Source organism: Nylanderia fulva, unplaced genomic scaffold, assembly GCF_048542155.1.
Source record: "Nylanderia fulva isolate GAGA-0341 unplaced genomic scaffold, ASM4854215v1 Scaffold3, whole genome shotgun sequence".
In the NCBI taxonomy this organism is placed as follows: domain Eukaryota; kingdom Metazoa; phylum Arthropoda; class Insecta; order Hymenoptera; family Formicidae; genus Nylanderia; species Nylanderia fulva.
The window spans coordinates 2,515,997-2,531,679 of record NW_028190368.1 but is presented as its reverse complement, the minus strand read 5'-3'; the positions used below and the strand labels follow the sequence as shown (position 1 = coordinate 2,531,679).

At 35.9% G+C, this 15,683-nt stretch overlaps 2 protein-coding genes and 1 pseudogene across 6 annotated transcripts in view; 1 reads left to right on the top strand and 2 right to left on the bottom strand.

The window, feature by feature from the left end:
* The window catches only part of rdx (BTB/POZ and MATH domain-containing protein rdx), a 94,103-nt gene extending 81,868 nt beyond the window's left edge, over window positions 1–12,235 (top strand). For 3 of the 4 annotated variants that reach the window (XM_085484294.1, XM_029299577.2, XM_029299558.2), the window contains 6 exons: window positions 6,209–6,330; window positions 6,893–7,044; window positions 7,354–7,493; window positions 7,576–7,753; window positions 8,371–8,692; window positions 8,839–12,235. In XM_085484294.1, the coding sequence (XP_085340420.1) occupies window positions 6,209–6,330; window positions 6,893–7,044; window positions 7,354–7,493; window positions 7,576–7,753; window positions 8,371–8,692; window positions 8,839–8,983 (1,059 nt within the window). In that variant the 3' untranslated portion in view covers window positions 8,984–12,235. The remainder of the gene's footprint in view (window positions 1–6,208; window positions 6,331–6,892; window positions 7,045–7,353; window positions 7,494–7,575; window positions 7,754–8,370; window positions 8,693–8,838) is intronic. The other variant, XM_029299567.2, reaches the window with a different exon arrangement.
* Window positions 11,385–14,461, bottom strand: LOC114928310 (uncharacterized; annotated as a pseudogene). The gene is made up of 6 exons (XR_014925058.1): window positions 14,104–14,461; window positions 13,821–13,928; window positions 13,674–13,734; window positions 13,482–13,583; window positions 12,845–13,004; window positions 11,385–12,712 (listed from the first exon to the last, which is right to left on the bottom strand). The product of XR_014925058.1 is annotated as an uncharacterized LOC114928310 (transcript).
* Window positions 14,462–14,518: 57 nt separating this feature from the next.
* On the bottom strand, window positions 14,519–15,572 carry LOC114928325 (huntingtin-interacting protein K). Its single transcript, XM_029299441.2, has 3 exons — window positions 15,375–15,572; window positions 14,986–15,093; window positions 14,519–14,893 (listed from the first exon to the last, which is right to left on the bottom strand). The coding sequence occupies exons 1-3, from the start codon at window positions 15,531–15,533 to the stop codon at window positions 14,798–14,800; spliced, it is 363 nt and encodes a 120-aa protein (XP_029155274.2). The 5' UTR covers window positions 15,534–15,572; the 3' UTR covers window positions 14,519–14,797.
* Between the last annotated feature and the right edge of the window lie 111 nt (window positions 15,573–15,683).

Below are 15,683 nucleotides of genomic sequence, written 5' to 3'. Positions count from 1 at the left end.
ATATCAGAAGAGCTCGCGGGCAGCGATCGTTTACCTCGGCACGGCTGCGTGCTCGTGTCCAGGACTCCGCGCTCCGGAAGTTCCCGGCTCGAAGAGCTCGCGCGTTCCGCGGCGCTCCCGTAAACGGGCACGGGTGATTCAAGGCCGATCGCCGACGACCGCCGCGAGCGGGTTGAACGACTCCTAGGGGCGTCGACCGGGTCGGCCGCCGCCGCCTCTTCCTCGCCGCTCCACCTGGTGGCGGCGATCCGCGCCGACTCGCTCTACGCGGAACACCCGGGAGAGACGATGAACCCTTCCTCTGACCTCTCTCTCTCTCTCTCTCTTCTCGCCGAAGCTTTTACACGTCGCTTCCGCTCTCGCGAGCCTCGAGAGCGAATAGTTTCCAGAGACGTTCCGCTTACTCCGTCAAACAGAATTACGAACGCGTTTCCGCGCAAATTCGATTCCGCGACGTTCTCCAAATAACCGGGAATCTTCGTTAATTTGTTCGTCTAGTTGGGCTTGGGCTTTCTCCTTTCCTGAGAGATGCCTCGTGGAAATTCGATAATCTTCGAACTCCCCCGAGAATAAGAGACGCGACAGATTTGCGCGTCATGAGGGAATTAGCGAAGATTTCATTTTGATGGATCAATTATGTAGAATTTATAGAAGAATTTTTTATGCAATTATTCTAGTATACAAAGTGTCCCAAAACTTGCGAATTTCCTTGGAAGGAAATTCTCTGGCTCCAATTTGGAGACGATTTTTCCTCAGCGAAAATATCGAGAAAGGTCATTTTTGGCAAACTTAGAGATTACCTGAAGAATGTAATTGTGTTAATATCTTTCAAAAAGAAAATTTTTATTTCTTCAATCACTTATAACTCACAAATTATTGATGCCTTAATTTTGCTGAAGAGAAAAATTAACCAGAGGTTCTTTCCCGAAAAGGAAATTTGAAAGTTTTGAGATATCTTGTATATAAAAGTGTTTAAAAAAAGAGGAATTTTTCCCAAGAAATTTCACTTGCCCATTGAAATTAATTTAATCAAAAGCCTTTGAAAAGGCAATTGGTAGTCATCATATTAAGTGGATCTCTTAAAGAGATTGAGGTGCTTCTTCATGACGTTTCGATTTTACCGACTCGTGCTTCGCGTGTTAGGAGACGAGAAATAGCAACAGATTCGCCGTCCTCTTCCTTCGTATTGTCGCATCGATTATTTCCTATATGAGTCTCAATTGCATTATTGCTTTCGTCGTCACGTACACGTTGCTTAGCTGTAGAAAAAGGACGCGAACGTCCGCATCGAGCGGGAGTTATTCGTATTCTCCGTAGAACGAAGAAGTCTAGTTCTTGGCACGTTCCCAACGTGTAGGATTACGTCGTAGGAAACGAAATTAACTCGAGAAAATAGTGTTCCTCCGCTGCGTCGGTCGTTCAAAATTTCCATCGTGCACGTAACGCAATCAATTCCGCAAAAATCAATTTGCAACGAGAACATTTTTAACTGCAAATTAGACGAAGATTCTATATTCTATCATGGATTTTTTCCATATTTTGAAATTCCGTGTACGAATAATAATATTGATTTATAAAAATCTTTCTCTCCGAATTATTTTTTTTTTTATATTTTTCCTCAAAATAGATACATCAATCAAAAGCAAAATGTTTCATATATGGTATACTAAAAATAAGTATGACAAATAATGATTTTTATATGGAATGCAAATTCGATATGCATAAATAAATATGAACGTCCGCAGGATTTTTTCCAGGAGGGGACATAATCTTTTTAAATTCAAATCTTTGCTATTTTATTTTCATTCTTTTATATTAAATATGTAAATGAATTCTAATGTTTATTTTCAAAAGGAGAGCAAATGCTTAATTTTTTTTACTAATTCCAAGAGGGGATCAAATACTCCCTTTTGCCTCCTTTCTGGCATCACTGCAAAAATAGCTTTTTTCATTACAATCTGCTCGAGAACTTTTTCAAATTGCGGTGCAAATATTCGATTTGTCTGCAGAGAGAAACTTTTCTTTTAGAATAATCGTGGGACAATATGAGAAAAATTTCATGACAGTTTCTCCGATTAAATATATATTTACAACAATCAAAAATATTAATATCTATCACGACAAGATATAAAATTAATTGAACATATTTTATATCTTATCATGATAGATATTGATATTTGTTATTGTATTAAATATGAATCAGAAATTTTCCTAAAATTCCTCCACCGTATTGTCCCATGATTTTCAGGGTAAATTCCAAGAGAAAATCCTCTGTGTATGGGATGTTCTCCTCTAGCCCTCGCAACAGCGAGACGTCTCTCCTCTGCCTTTTTGCTTCCTGTCGGGCAAACGAATCGTCGTAAGAAGTAACCGGCCACGAAGGAGATTACAGTACGAGCGTGCGTTGAACTCTACGGGAGAGATAGCCACCTCCTTCCTGCTTCTCGACGACGCGAATGTCGACCTTAAGCTTCCGATGTGCGAAGGTCAACGCCGAGGTGAAGATCATCGAACTCGCCCGTCCGGCGATGTCGTGAATAAATGCGCGATATGCTCGCGATCGAAAAGAAGAAAAAAAAACACCCGGGGAATGGACGTTCTTGACGCGCGAGTGTCCAAGAATGCCGATTAAACATCCCCTCTGTTAGAGGAGAATATTTTCTCCTGCGTTCTCTTAAATGAAACTTTTTTACGAAGAGAACGAGAATTCTTTGCAAGAATTTTTATGCGATAATTCGAAGTAATAAATTCTACTTTTTTTTTATATTTTAATTGTATTTCTTATCGCGCGCAAACACTTGAAAATTTTCATTAATGATTCTTTGAAATAATGCTTGAGAAGCTATATCGGAATTTATTTTATCGTGATTATATCAATTTGGAAGGATTAGATGAAGCTTAGAATATTTATTAATAAATTCGACATTTTTAAATGTTTTAATTTGATTTTGCATCGCGCGCGTACACTTAAATATTTGAATTAGCGATTTTTAAAAATAATGCTTGAGAAGCTATATCGGAATTTATCGTATCGTGATTACGTCAATTTGGAAGGATTAGACGGAACTTAGAATACAAATGTGCATTGCTTATGATTGCAAAGCGACCGTCGAAAAGAGAAAAGGACTTTCACTCGTTAGACTGTCGAGAGCGGACATTTCTCACGCTTTCCTTTGTCCCTTGACTGCGGATAATGGGAAGACAAGGAGAGGAAACTCACGTGCGATTTATCGTGGCTCATCGCGAACTTTGTGCTAGGTACTGTCTACATTTGTCTAAAGTATATCTGTATTTTTAAAACATATTTATTCGCCGACAGTTAAAATCCGACGCGACGTTATATATATCGTACTTTATATATTCCATTGTGGAAAAGTTTTTCCGATAAAACTTGCGAAGTTCCATTTGGAAAGTTGACTTCGTAATCGCTGTACACAGTCGCTGTAATTGAGCTTGAATCTCTTTATTTTATAAAAATTCTCGGGCAGATTATAATGGAAAATTTTTTAAGCGATACCTATTTTCGCATCCAATTTGCATTCCATATTAACGTTGTTTGTCGTACAATTTTATATTATTATAATATACATGTGTGTGTGAAACATCGCTTTTGGATTGATATTTATTTTGAGGGAGAGAATAAAATCTTTTTAGATGTACTTTTCACACACACACACACACACACACACATTTTTGTACATTGTTTATCCTTTTAATTTTTTAATAACCAAAGTTTAATAAAAACAAGCAATCTTTCATTATTTTCTCAACAATTGTCATATTTTTCGCATTTAAAAATCTCCCTTCTGATTCTAATTTGAATAAAAATGTTCGACGACAATCAGTTGTCGGTTCAAAGCCATTATTAATTCAATTCAGTTATTCCCTTATTATGATTTTACTTGAAAAATAATTTGTTTACTCTCTCTTTGTTCGTATTTTTTTTTTTTTTTTTTTTTTTGTTTTTTATCGGTTAATACAAGGTGTCCGGTAACTAACGGACCAACGATTACAAATGGATTCTTTGGTCAATTTGGGAACGATTTTTCCTCAGCGAAAATGTCGAAAAAGGTCATCATTTTTTACAACTTTCCAATAATTGTCATTATGTATCTTTATAACTAAGCCTCAAATTAAAATTTTATTATAGTAAACTCTACCTGAAATTAACTGAAGAATGTAATTATGTTAGACTTTTAACTCCAAAACGTTTAGTTTTCAAAAAACCCATTTTTTTCAATCGCTTATAACTCGAAAATTATTGACTTCTCAACATTTTTGCTAAGGAAAAATCGTTTCCAAATTGGCCAGAGAATCCGCCCTTAATCATTGGTCCGTTAGTTACCAGATACTCTGTATATGAAACGAAATTCTCGAAAAGAGATTTTATCCCTTCTGAGAACATAATAAAGTATCGTTTCTCACTCATCGCGTATGTATGTGCTCCTATTGTCGTTTCTCACGATGAGGACACGCAAAAGTTGCCGTAGATGGCCGATAAGAGTCCTACGCAAAGGTTCACCATTAAGGAAGACTAGACGAATAGATTTGGCCGCGGGCTACCGCTCGTTCGCCAAGGTCGTGCACACACATGCTGACGTGAAAGATCATTGACTCCTTCCGGGGACTCGACCTTCTGTTCTTTCTCTTTCTCGAGTTTCTTCGAGTTTCTGCGCCTTCGTTTTTCCGAATTCTCTCTCCATCGCGCAAAACTCGATAAAATTATGTATATTTCCAGATGACAGCTAAGCAAAAGGAAGTTTATGCAGGCAATTTAATTTAATTTTTCACCGAACGTTTCTCGATCGCGAAGACGAAGAGGGACGATCCCCGATTAGTCCCAATCCGCGATGTAGATGCATATTAATGCGACGTCCCGGATGAAAAAAAATGCGGTCACACGCTCGTGTGTGTGTCGAAACCGTTATCGACAAAGTCAAGCGGAAAGAAAAAAATGCTTGTGTCCTTCGAAATAACTAAAGTCACGCCTCTACCGTTAAATCCGTCCGTTCGTATATTCTTTCAGAGAATTGCGTAAGCAGACTCTGAGCATCATTCGATTCGACCCTGGACCTCCTCCTTCTCTCCCTTTGGTTACTTACCGCGGTGATACTTGTGGTACTTCGTCTTCAAGGTCGATTTCGAGAACGAAAGAACTTTGTTCTGTTCGAGAGCTTTTCACGGACTCGGCATTAACATATAATAACGACGGATGTTTACAATTGACGCGATGCGTTTCTCTTGAAATCCGACAAACATGGGCGTCCGCAGGATTTTTTCCAGGAGGAGACGTAATTAATTTTTTTTATTTTTTTCTTCTTTCTTAATTTCTTTAAATTTAATTTTTTTTGTTTTTATTTTTTATTTTAAATATGCAAATAAATTCCAGTGTTTATTCGAAAAAAGAGGAAATACTTGTCCCCCTTGAAATCAGTAAAAATGAAAAAATAAACATAAAAATAAAAATTAAATTTAAAAAACTTGAGAAAGACCAAGAAATAAAAAAATTTAATTATACCCTCCTCCTTGAAAAAAATCCCGCGGACGCCCATGCTAACAAACATAATTCCGACTAGAATGGAGACCTTTAGACTTATGTATCGTGACGATATTCATTTTCTTTTTCTTTTTTTTTTACGTTCCGGATATAAAAAAAGAATACTAATTGAATAGACGCGAAGTGCGGACAAACTCGTAAACAGGTGATTAGATAGCTACAATGTGATTTAACTACGACGATAGGGCGTTTACTATGTCGCGCTGATAATTCATAATCGCCGGATGTGTCTCACTTCTAAGAGTTCAACTGCCACACCGTGCAGTTGAACCGATACCACTGGCCAAGTACAAAGAAGTTTTATCGTACAATTTTAAAACTATATCGAAGTAGGGAATCCAATTTTTTATTCTCGCTAAAGAAAAGAAATTTCTTCGCCGATTATTTCGTCGAAAGCTGTTTCTAAGAAGTTATGGAAATTTCTTCCGCGGTACCTTCCATCTCAAATATTTAATTACCCGTAGATATCCGTCGCAGAACAAAAAGAGATATAGAGATTGATTTTGTAAACTTGTAAGAGACCGTAAGAGACCCCCAAGAGAAGACCATGAATGGCTGTTTGCGTAGGCCTTTTTAGCGTAGTTAGATTAAGCTAGCTTCCACGAGATAGACTCTGACGTGGTATCGCATTTGAAGGTCTTGTGTGCACAGGTGAAGGTGGTGAAGTTCAGCTACATGTGGACGATAAATAACTTCAGTTTTTGCCGTGAAGAGATGGGGGAGGTGCTTAAGTCGTCCACGTTCTCCGCAGGGGCCAACGACAAGTTGAAATGGTAAGAATAGCATCATCATCATCATCATCATCATCATCATCATCTTCATCATCATCGATAATCATCATCGATCATAGTCTCTTGGCAAACTTAATCGCTCGTAAGAGAACGGATCCGAGGAAATAAAAAATTTAAGATTCTTTGCATTATATATTAAGAGAGATAAACGAGATCTGTACATATCAATAGCAATTTCGTATTGAATCGTGAGATTAGCAGACGTGTTTGCATTGATTGACAAGTTTATTTAGCGCTGAGCGAATAAGTCCGAAGTATAACATATAAATATGTAATAATGGTCTATCGATTATTAATGAAACGTAGCTTGAAAATGTTAAAAAGAAGAGTGAGTCTAAAAGTCAAAATAAACGAAGAGAATATAAATCATTTTTTTTATATACTGATGTAATTTCGAGAAAATTTTAAGTAACGAGGTGTCAATTTGTGAACAAATCGATTTTCCAATTGAGATAAATTTTTTTTAAATTTTAATATTGATATCGTAAAAAGACGAAATAAATGGCAATTAATCTTGTCAATTTATACCACAATTGATTTCTAGGTGTTTGAGAGTGAATCCTAAAGGCCTGGATGAGGAGAGCAAAGACTACTTGTCACTGTATCTCCTTCTCGTTTCGTGCAACAAATCTGAAGTCAGAGCAAAGTTTAAATTTTCTATTCTTAATGCCAAAAGAGAAGAAACCAAAGCAATGGGTAAGTGGATTGTATGTTTATGTGATAAGTGTTTGTACGAGAAGAAGCCTTCTTTTTATGATGGATTTTTTACAGGTAAAATTTACATTTTTTTTTTAAATTTTTTCTTTGCAATCTCATTGTGATGAATTTATGCAAGAAAATACTGATGAAACAAAATTCAATGAAATGCTAATATATATTATTATATAATGTAAAATATAATTACCAATTTAGTAAGCCTTTCAACGTGAAATACGAGTTTGAATTTCAACGAGCTAGAAATATATATTACAAGACATTTATTAAATTTGTAATTCCTTCTTGCAGAGAGTCAACGTGCGTATAGGTTTGTCCAGGGTAAAGATTGGGGCTTCAAGAAATTCATTAGGAGAGACTTTCTTCTGGACGAGGCCAACGGACTGCTACCAGACGACAAACTCACGATATTCTGCGAGGTATATACCTTTGTATGTCGATTATCACACTTATTCGAGATCTCGTTGCGCTGAACGTCTCATTATATCTGCATAACTTTATTATCTCCTTTAGGTCAGTGTGGTGGCAGACAGCGTAAACATCTCCGGGCAGAGTAACACGACACAGTTTAAAGTACCGGAGTGCCGGTTGCCCGACGATCTCGGGCTGCTGTTTGAGAACCAAAAATTTAGCGACGTAACGCTCACCGTCTGCGGAAGAGAGTTCCACGCGCACAAGGCGATCCTCGCAGGTGAGAATCGATTGCGACCTTCGTTTACAATATAATAACGTTTACTGATATGGATAGATCAAGACTTTCCATTGTGCTTAAATGTAAAATAGAACACAGTTGAAAAATTTGTGTTAAATTTAAAGAGATATCTCATGTTCTAAACGGCCCACAGAAATTTTTGTGATAATTTTTTAATTATGTTATTTTGTGTAACAATAATTAAAATATGTCAATTTTAAATTTTATTAGCCGCAATTGTATTATAAAATAAAAAATTAACATTTTTTCTGTAAATTTTAACAGATAAATCTTGTCACTAATAAAACAAAACATATTTATTGTGTAAAATTAAAAATAGATACACATTGGATTATTTTTACATCTTTTTTCAATTGTTTTAATAATTCAACATTCAAGTCCAGTTAACACAACAGCATATTTTAAATTAACACATAAATGTGTTAAATATTTAATACAAATCAAACGGACCGTTTTTACCAAAAAAAAAAACAAATTTTCCTACTGTGAAATTAAAAAAACAAGAATCCGATGAATGAATGAAGGAAAGAACTTTCATCAATCAAATAAATTGATACCTCTAAAATGAAATCTGATTCACATTTTACTATTTGCAGCACGAAGTCCGGTTTTCTCAGCAATGTTCGAACATGAAATGGAGGAGAGAAAGCAAAATCGTGTGGATATCACTGACGTAGACCACGAGGTGTTACGAGAAATGCTGCGATTTATTTACACCGGTAAAGCGGCAAATCTGGAGAAGATGGCGGATGATCTATTGGCTGCGGCGGACAAATATGCGTTAGAGAGGCTAAAAGTAATGTGCGAGGAAGCACTTTGCACGAGTTTAGCCATCGAGAACGCGGCCGAAATTCTCATACTTGCCGATCTCCATAGCGCTCTTCAACTGAAGGAGCAAGCGATAGACTTTATTAATACGTAAGTGTCGCAAAATATGATATCTGGACTCGTCGTCAATTAAAAAAAGATGAATAATTTGTTTTCCTTAAGGATCAAAATTATATTCTTTAGCTATACACAACTGATCTCGCCATCTTTAATTAATTCGCGAACGCTTCTTGCAGACATGCAACTGACGTGATGGATACAGCAGGTTTCAAGTCCATGGTAAATTCCCACCCGCACCTAATAGCGGAAGCTTTCCGGGCGTTGGCAACTCAGCAAATCCCACCGGTCGGACCGCCCAGGAAACGGGTGAAACAGAGCTGAAAGCAGTCACCGCTGACCCAGGGCATGACCTCCACATCGCCCCCACCACTTTTACATCCCTCTTGAACATTTGTGTACAGTGATATAACGAAGTATAATAGTAGTGCTAAATAAATGTTTCCTAGTGCGCCACCCTCTGGTCTAAAAAGAATAAAAAAATGAAAAAAATCACTTATGGAAAACCGACGCGAGAACCAACTGACTGTCTACGAACTTTGGTTGAGAATGTTCGGAGATCGACGGGAAGAAGAGGAGAACCGTCTGGTCTGTCCGGTCGGTCGAGGGCGAGTTTCAAAGAAGCGTATTTCCAAACACGTGTGCCCTAGACTCTTGTGTTCAAGTGAGTGTCGGTAGTGATAGAAAACTCGGCGATGACACGATCACACTATCAGTGATCGCGCAGCGTCGAAAAGGAGAGGAAAGAGAGAAAATATCTCCGAAAAATCTACACATCCACATTCACATCCTCACATCCCACCAGCAGAAGACGTATCGTACTTCTCGACCGGCCTGTGCGCGCGAATTGATCACCGTAGCACCGTGATCGGGCACAAAACCCGTTCATTTTTCTTCAATGCCAATGCCGATGCCAATCGATCAGTTCTCAGTGACGCAATGGAACGTGTCACCAGGAACGTGTCATCATCATCGTGGATTTGCTTTCGTTTCTATTACCAGCGAATGAAGACGGAAGCGCACGGCCGCGCGCGAGACGTTCAAGGATATATAGCCAGAGAGGACCAAGAAGGCGAGGAGTTTCTCTCCACGTGGCTCGTCGCCATAAATTGCCGCAACGACAACCAAGCGCGATGCACGAAGGGAGTTGTGATAGACGTCGGCCAGACGATTTAAATATTTTGTTCCTTTGTCGAAAGAAAGAAAAGAAAATGATGGATCAAACGGGGATGTCCCCGTTCGCTCGACGCGTCGAGCAGCACGGAGAGAATTAGATACTTTGTTTGTTTCTATCGATAGTAGTGATTTTTTTTTAGTTCTAGCGCGTCTCAAACTCTTCCAAGACGGAGAAATCATTCTAGTTAGTGTTCTTTTTTTATGATCTCTTTCTCTGAAACATATATATGAACGGTTATTATTATTATTATTATTTTTATTATTATTATTATTATTATTATTATTATTATTATTATTATTATTATTATTATTTACTATTACTATTACTATTAACGCTACGCAATCCGTGCCCTGTGTATTTTTGTATATTTTTGTCTACAAGTATAAAAATATCTTCCCGTTCTTCCCCCAACCTCTCCTCTCTTTTTGCGGCGATAAATCCTGATCCAATTTTCCAAATCCCCTTTCCCCTTCGGTAGGCACAGTTTGTCTTGTTTTCTGAAGTATTGCATACTGTAAGTGAAATGATAGAATCGAATTATTATTATTATTATTATTAATTATTATTATTAATGATTATATTATTAAATTTAGGGTTGTCCATAATTTATCGGATCTATGTTTGAATATCGTGGGAATGTCTATTGTATATTCCCACACACGCACGTTGATTGCGTTACGTTATTTTAGAAACATTACGATCCGCAATTTAAAGTTGGCACGTTATTAATTGTAAATGGATGAGAGAAAATACAAAAAAAAAGAAAAGAATCAGGTTAAAAGAATTGTAAAAATAATCGTTGGTCAATTTGTAGCGCGATGTTAAATAATTTTCGTCTTTCTTTATTTCCTTGATTTGTCATTAATTTGATTGAGCTGTAAAATTATGTATGGATAATGAACTGAATTATGGGCAACCACACAAGAGGCAAAAATAATAATCGATCGTTTAGTACTGGCTTCCTGATCCTCCGATCTTTTTAGCTTTATCGAGAGAACCCGAGTTTTAAATATGTGAAATGCTTATTACCATTTACACATCATTAATGATGACAATTAATGCCATACATGTTCTGTGATAAGACCACTGTAATTACTGCAATTGTGTGTAATCAATCCTTTCTAGAGACAGATTTCCCCCTGACGATCCTGGCAGCCAGTGAATATTTACTTGTTATACAAAATACATTACAATAAGCGATGCAGTCGTTATCCGGACAGTCCCAAATCTAGCGCGTCACTTTCGATTTTAAGATTTTTACACACTGTACATATCTGCTGTGTATTTTATATAAGAACTTTGAACGCAAATCTCTATGTACGAGAAAAAAATCCTATACTTTTACAAAACCGTACAATAATAATCAATGTGCATATAATTTATTTCGATTTTACAGATTAAGCTAAACTCTTGTTCCTTGAACGCACTACCGATACTTTAAATTAAATATAACATAACAAAATTCATTCAGATTAAGAAGTGTACACATTCGTTGTAGTAGTATCAAATAATGCGACTGTGTCAAAGATCAAAGAAGTTGAATTGTGATTACGGAAATGTAGTGTAGAAGCATTTTTCCACTGTTTTTCTACGTCAATATCCCTTTATTTGAGTCTTAGATTTTAATAGGACTTAAATAAGATGAGAAATCATAGGGACGAGAGCTAAGTATGGCGGCAAATTTAAGGAACAGACTTTGGCGAATTACTCATTCATATTTTAAAAATTCACGACTATTTTCTAATTCTCGTATCTATCTTTGGGACTGTGCGGCGATTTCTTTCGTGGAACACACACGTATCACGTTCGTGAATGTCTTTTCTTAGGAAAGAAAGAAAAAGCGTAACGCGAAAGAAAAAAGTGAGGAGAGCAAAAGCAAATTTCGATAATAAAATAGCTAAATCCGTAAAAAGTACAGATCAAAGATGAAGAAGGAGAAAAAATCACGCAGATATAGGCGCAAATTCCGCGTGCAAGAATACCGCAACAAGAATAAATATGAATGTATGACTGGATATATAATTTGATAAACTATTAAGTACAAGTAAGAGACAAATGTTACCTCATCATGATGAAAGCCGGCGCGTGTTGGCGACCGATCGACGATCACCATCCGCTATAATTTTAGCCGCTACCGCACGCCCGCTCTCTGATACACACACATATACACACATATTATATATACACAGACATACACACTTCCGTTGTATATTGCATTTAAAAAAAATCCAAAGCGCTGCGTTTTTGTAAAACGATGAATGGCGGCGGCGGTAGTGGTTGATTTCCGAGAAATTGTTACGCGCGCGCCATTCATTAAACCCAGCTCATACAGACATTCATTTTCCATTTTACTTTAAGTCATTGCACCACATCAAATAAATGACATTTTCATTATATAATTGTGGAGCGTAATTTTCATCACCCTTCACTGCCTGTAACGATTACGACATTGCGTGCGTTTATCTGAATTATAAGAAAAGACTTACGTATTTTTTTATTGCGACTAGTAAAAAATTGTAAATCTTAAAAATCTCTTTAAAATGTTTCTAAAATGACAAGGTAATTTTGAAGAACTCGTAGGATTCTTCGCATGCAAATGATATCCTGTTCCTGACTACGATAAAAACGACAAGACTTTCTTTTAAGCTAAATTTATAGACGTTCTACGCTTTTTATAATAATTAAAATAGCATATCTGTACAAATATGTAGGTAATTATTACCTATAATATCTACAGAAATATCACATTACATGTGTTGAGCTATGGAAGAAGCAACGAACACGGAATGTCTCGAGAGCGTTTGCTCGGTGGCTTCGGATCTCTCTTGCGGTTTCGGAGTTCCTGGATACGACGGTGGAGCTTCCTGCATGGACGTCTGTAAAGAGACGGCGGTATTTTATCACCGGAAACGAATTTAACATTTTATCTTTCGTCATATCGCGGTGAGTCGTGAAAACGCACAAGTATTTTATCATAATTAGGATTAAACACGTAGTAAAGTATTTACCCTGTTGTAGGGAGACGTGTAAAGAGGAGGAGCACTGTAAGGTACTTCGTTATATGGAGGTGGTCTCTCCCTTAGATCTTCTATAACACTGCAGTTCGTTCTATCAAGTTCTTGTTCTTGCAACACGATGCATCTTCCACGTGTAACTTGTCGTCTGGTCCTGTAAAAATCGAGGAGACATTGAAATATTTCGTCTTACGGAATTAATTGTAGAAAATTATTTCATCTTCGATGTTCAATGAAGAAAAAAAATCAGAAAATTCTCTGGATGTGATTGAATCGTGAGATAAATATTCTCCAGAAATTTTGAGCTTGATAAATCACATGAGAAAAATGTTATCATGTTACAATAATATTAGAAAATAATTGTAATATGAACAATGCTCATCAATGCAGTTACATTGCTTTTTCGTTTCTGATGTCATCGATCTGCCGATTCTGTGTCGATACGATAAAATTATTATCAATTAATTAAGATCAATATGTAAGATTAAGAGAAATAGATTTAAGATTTGGAAGACAAAGCTATATTTACAGCGGATGTGATAATCCTGTTAAGTTTATCACAGTTCCATTTTATTATGATATCGAGAAATGGCGAAAAAATTCAGAAAAGTGAAACAATATTTATACATACCTACTACATATTTTGCAATAAATTATGATCAAGCCGAGGAAGCCGAACGTGAACAATATGGAAATGGCGATCTGCGTCATTATTATCAATTGCCTGTTTTGCCTGCAATAAAAATTCTCGTTTCCTAGATAACTTAATCCTGATATTTACAAGAGATATGATTGTAATAACATATGTGCAATATACTGTCACCTGCAAGTACAATCATAACAGAAACAGCATGAAACATCAGAACAGCAGACTAGACATTTGTCTGCAAAAAGCAAAAAGAAAAACAATTATAGGTATTTAAAAAATGGAAAAAAGATTTTATATTTGCAAGTTTTGATGTAAACTCACTTGCAAGACGATCCTCCAAACAGTTACACACATGCGGTTTGACGTTACATTGAGTACAGTTATCAAAACTGATGTAGCTATTTGAAATCTCCCAGGAAGTAACCAAATCTACGAAAATATCAATATTTTGATCTTATACAGAAATATATTCTGTTAAAAAAGTCAATATTTTTTGTTATCATTGATATATATACAATTAGTCATTTGCACTTTGTAATATATATCAAAATATGACAAGATAATAAAACTATTGTAATACTATATATATAAAGATGTTATATACCTGAACTCTTGACTGGATATATTACAATATAAAAATATATAAATATCCCAATAAAAATGACTTCATGACATCACTTTTATATATAGATGAGTGAGTAACCAACATTTGAGAGTATCCAAATATCATTTGTATACTAAACAATTAACACTTAATCATGATTTGGCGTAAGTATGTAAAACAATACTGTTACGGACAAAAGAACACTTTCACAAGAATAAACATGTTAAGATAAAATAAATGATCATTTTCAATACAAATGTACTTCTGCCGCTGTACTGTTTAAAGAATGATATTTATGCCCATACTATTAATCTTATCACTATGGATGTATGATAACATTCGTAATCAGGGATTTTAAAGAGGAACAGGTATTTCCTTATATCGATAATCACAAAATGACAAGTCCCATCTATAATTCTGGTAAATATACCCATAGTACTTTTAATGAATGCTCTTTAGAAATGTATCTGTATAAATGAATATATAAATGTCTATTTACTTATTTCTTTATAGATGTAGTAGAGAAATTTCTTCGTAGTCATGAGACTGACAAAAATATACAGAAATATATATATATATATAATATAACAATAAATATTAATTAAAGATTTCTAATCGAAATCTACATCTAAGGTTGTATAATTTACAATGGAATTTAAAGTTTTGTATGTCAGAATAGTTAATATCCTATATGTCAATTAGTTAAGGTTACTAATGCTTCTACTACATCTCCTCTATGTTCCCTGAGTGTCTGTTCGGCTAAAATGCGACTGATCTCCATCTCTTTCATCTGAAATAAAGATAAGTTTTTCTTCAGTCTGTTAATTCAAATTTTCAATCATAAAGAACATGTATTATACAAAATAATAGTTTTATACTTACAATTAAATCGACATCTTCCTTCTTTATAGATACTTTAAGCAGTTCCTTTTCCTTAGCCTTTTTCTCTGCAGCTTCCTTATCTCGGCGATCGCCAATTATACTGAGAGCCTGTTGGATATATTTTTTTTAATGTAGGAACCAAAATTAATTAATACATGTAAAAAATACAAAATTAAATAACGCGAAATATGAAATAGTAAGTTACATTTTTAATTATCCGCGACAGTATTTCTGATCGAAGTTTATTTTTGTTATTTTAAAATATACAGTTTCAGCGAATAAAGATGCAATGAATTTGAGAAATTGTTTCATACATTCCAAGTTATAAAAAACAAGAAATGTAAACGCGTGATCGAGTGATACACGTGCAAACGAAGACCCACGCTTACGCAAGAAAATCCATCGGAGGATGAGATCTCCTTCTCCTCGGCGTAATCGGTCACCTTCTCCAAATCAGCCGCGCCGCTGTCATATTTGGCTGCCTTCTTCTGAGACTTTTCCTGCTGCTGTATATCATCAGAATCTCCATTCACGTCGTCATCCGCCATTTTTTATGTGTACCTCGTGCCTCGTCTATTTGTACTCCGAAGTATTTATATACACTTTATGACATTAATTTACGCGTCATCTAGTGGTGAGATTTTGAATAAATTCCCAGGGAAGTTAGAAAATTACTAGGATAGTGACGTTTCGATTGG

What these genes read in the sequence shown, in the direction of transcription:
- LOC114928325 (XM_029299441.2), bottom strand. Translation starts at nt 15,533, where the DNA reads ATGGCGGATGACGACGTGAATGGAGATTCTGATGATATACAGCAGCAG. An exon ending in CCTCCGATGGATTTTCTTGC is followed by an intron (nt 15,094 to 15,374) that starts GTAAGCGTGGGT and finishes TATATCCAACAG; the next exon opens with GCTCTCAGTATAATTGGCGA. An exon ending in AGGAAGATGTCGATTTAATT is followed by an intron (nt 14,894 to 14,985) that starts GTAAGTATAAAA and finishes TCTTTATTTCAG; the next exon opens with ATGAAAGAGATGGAGATCAG.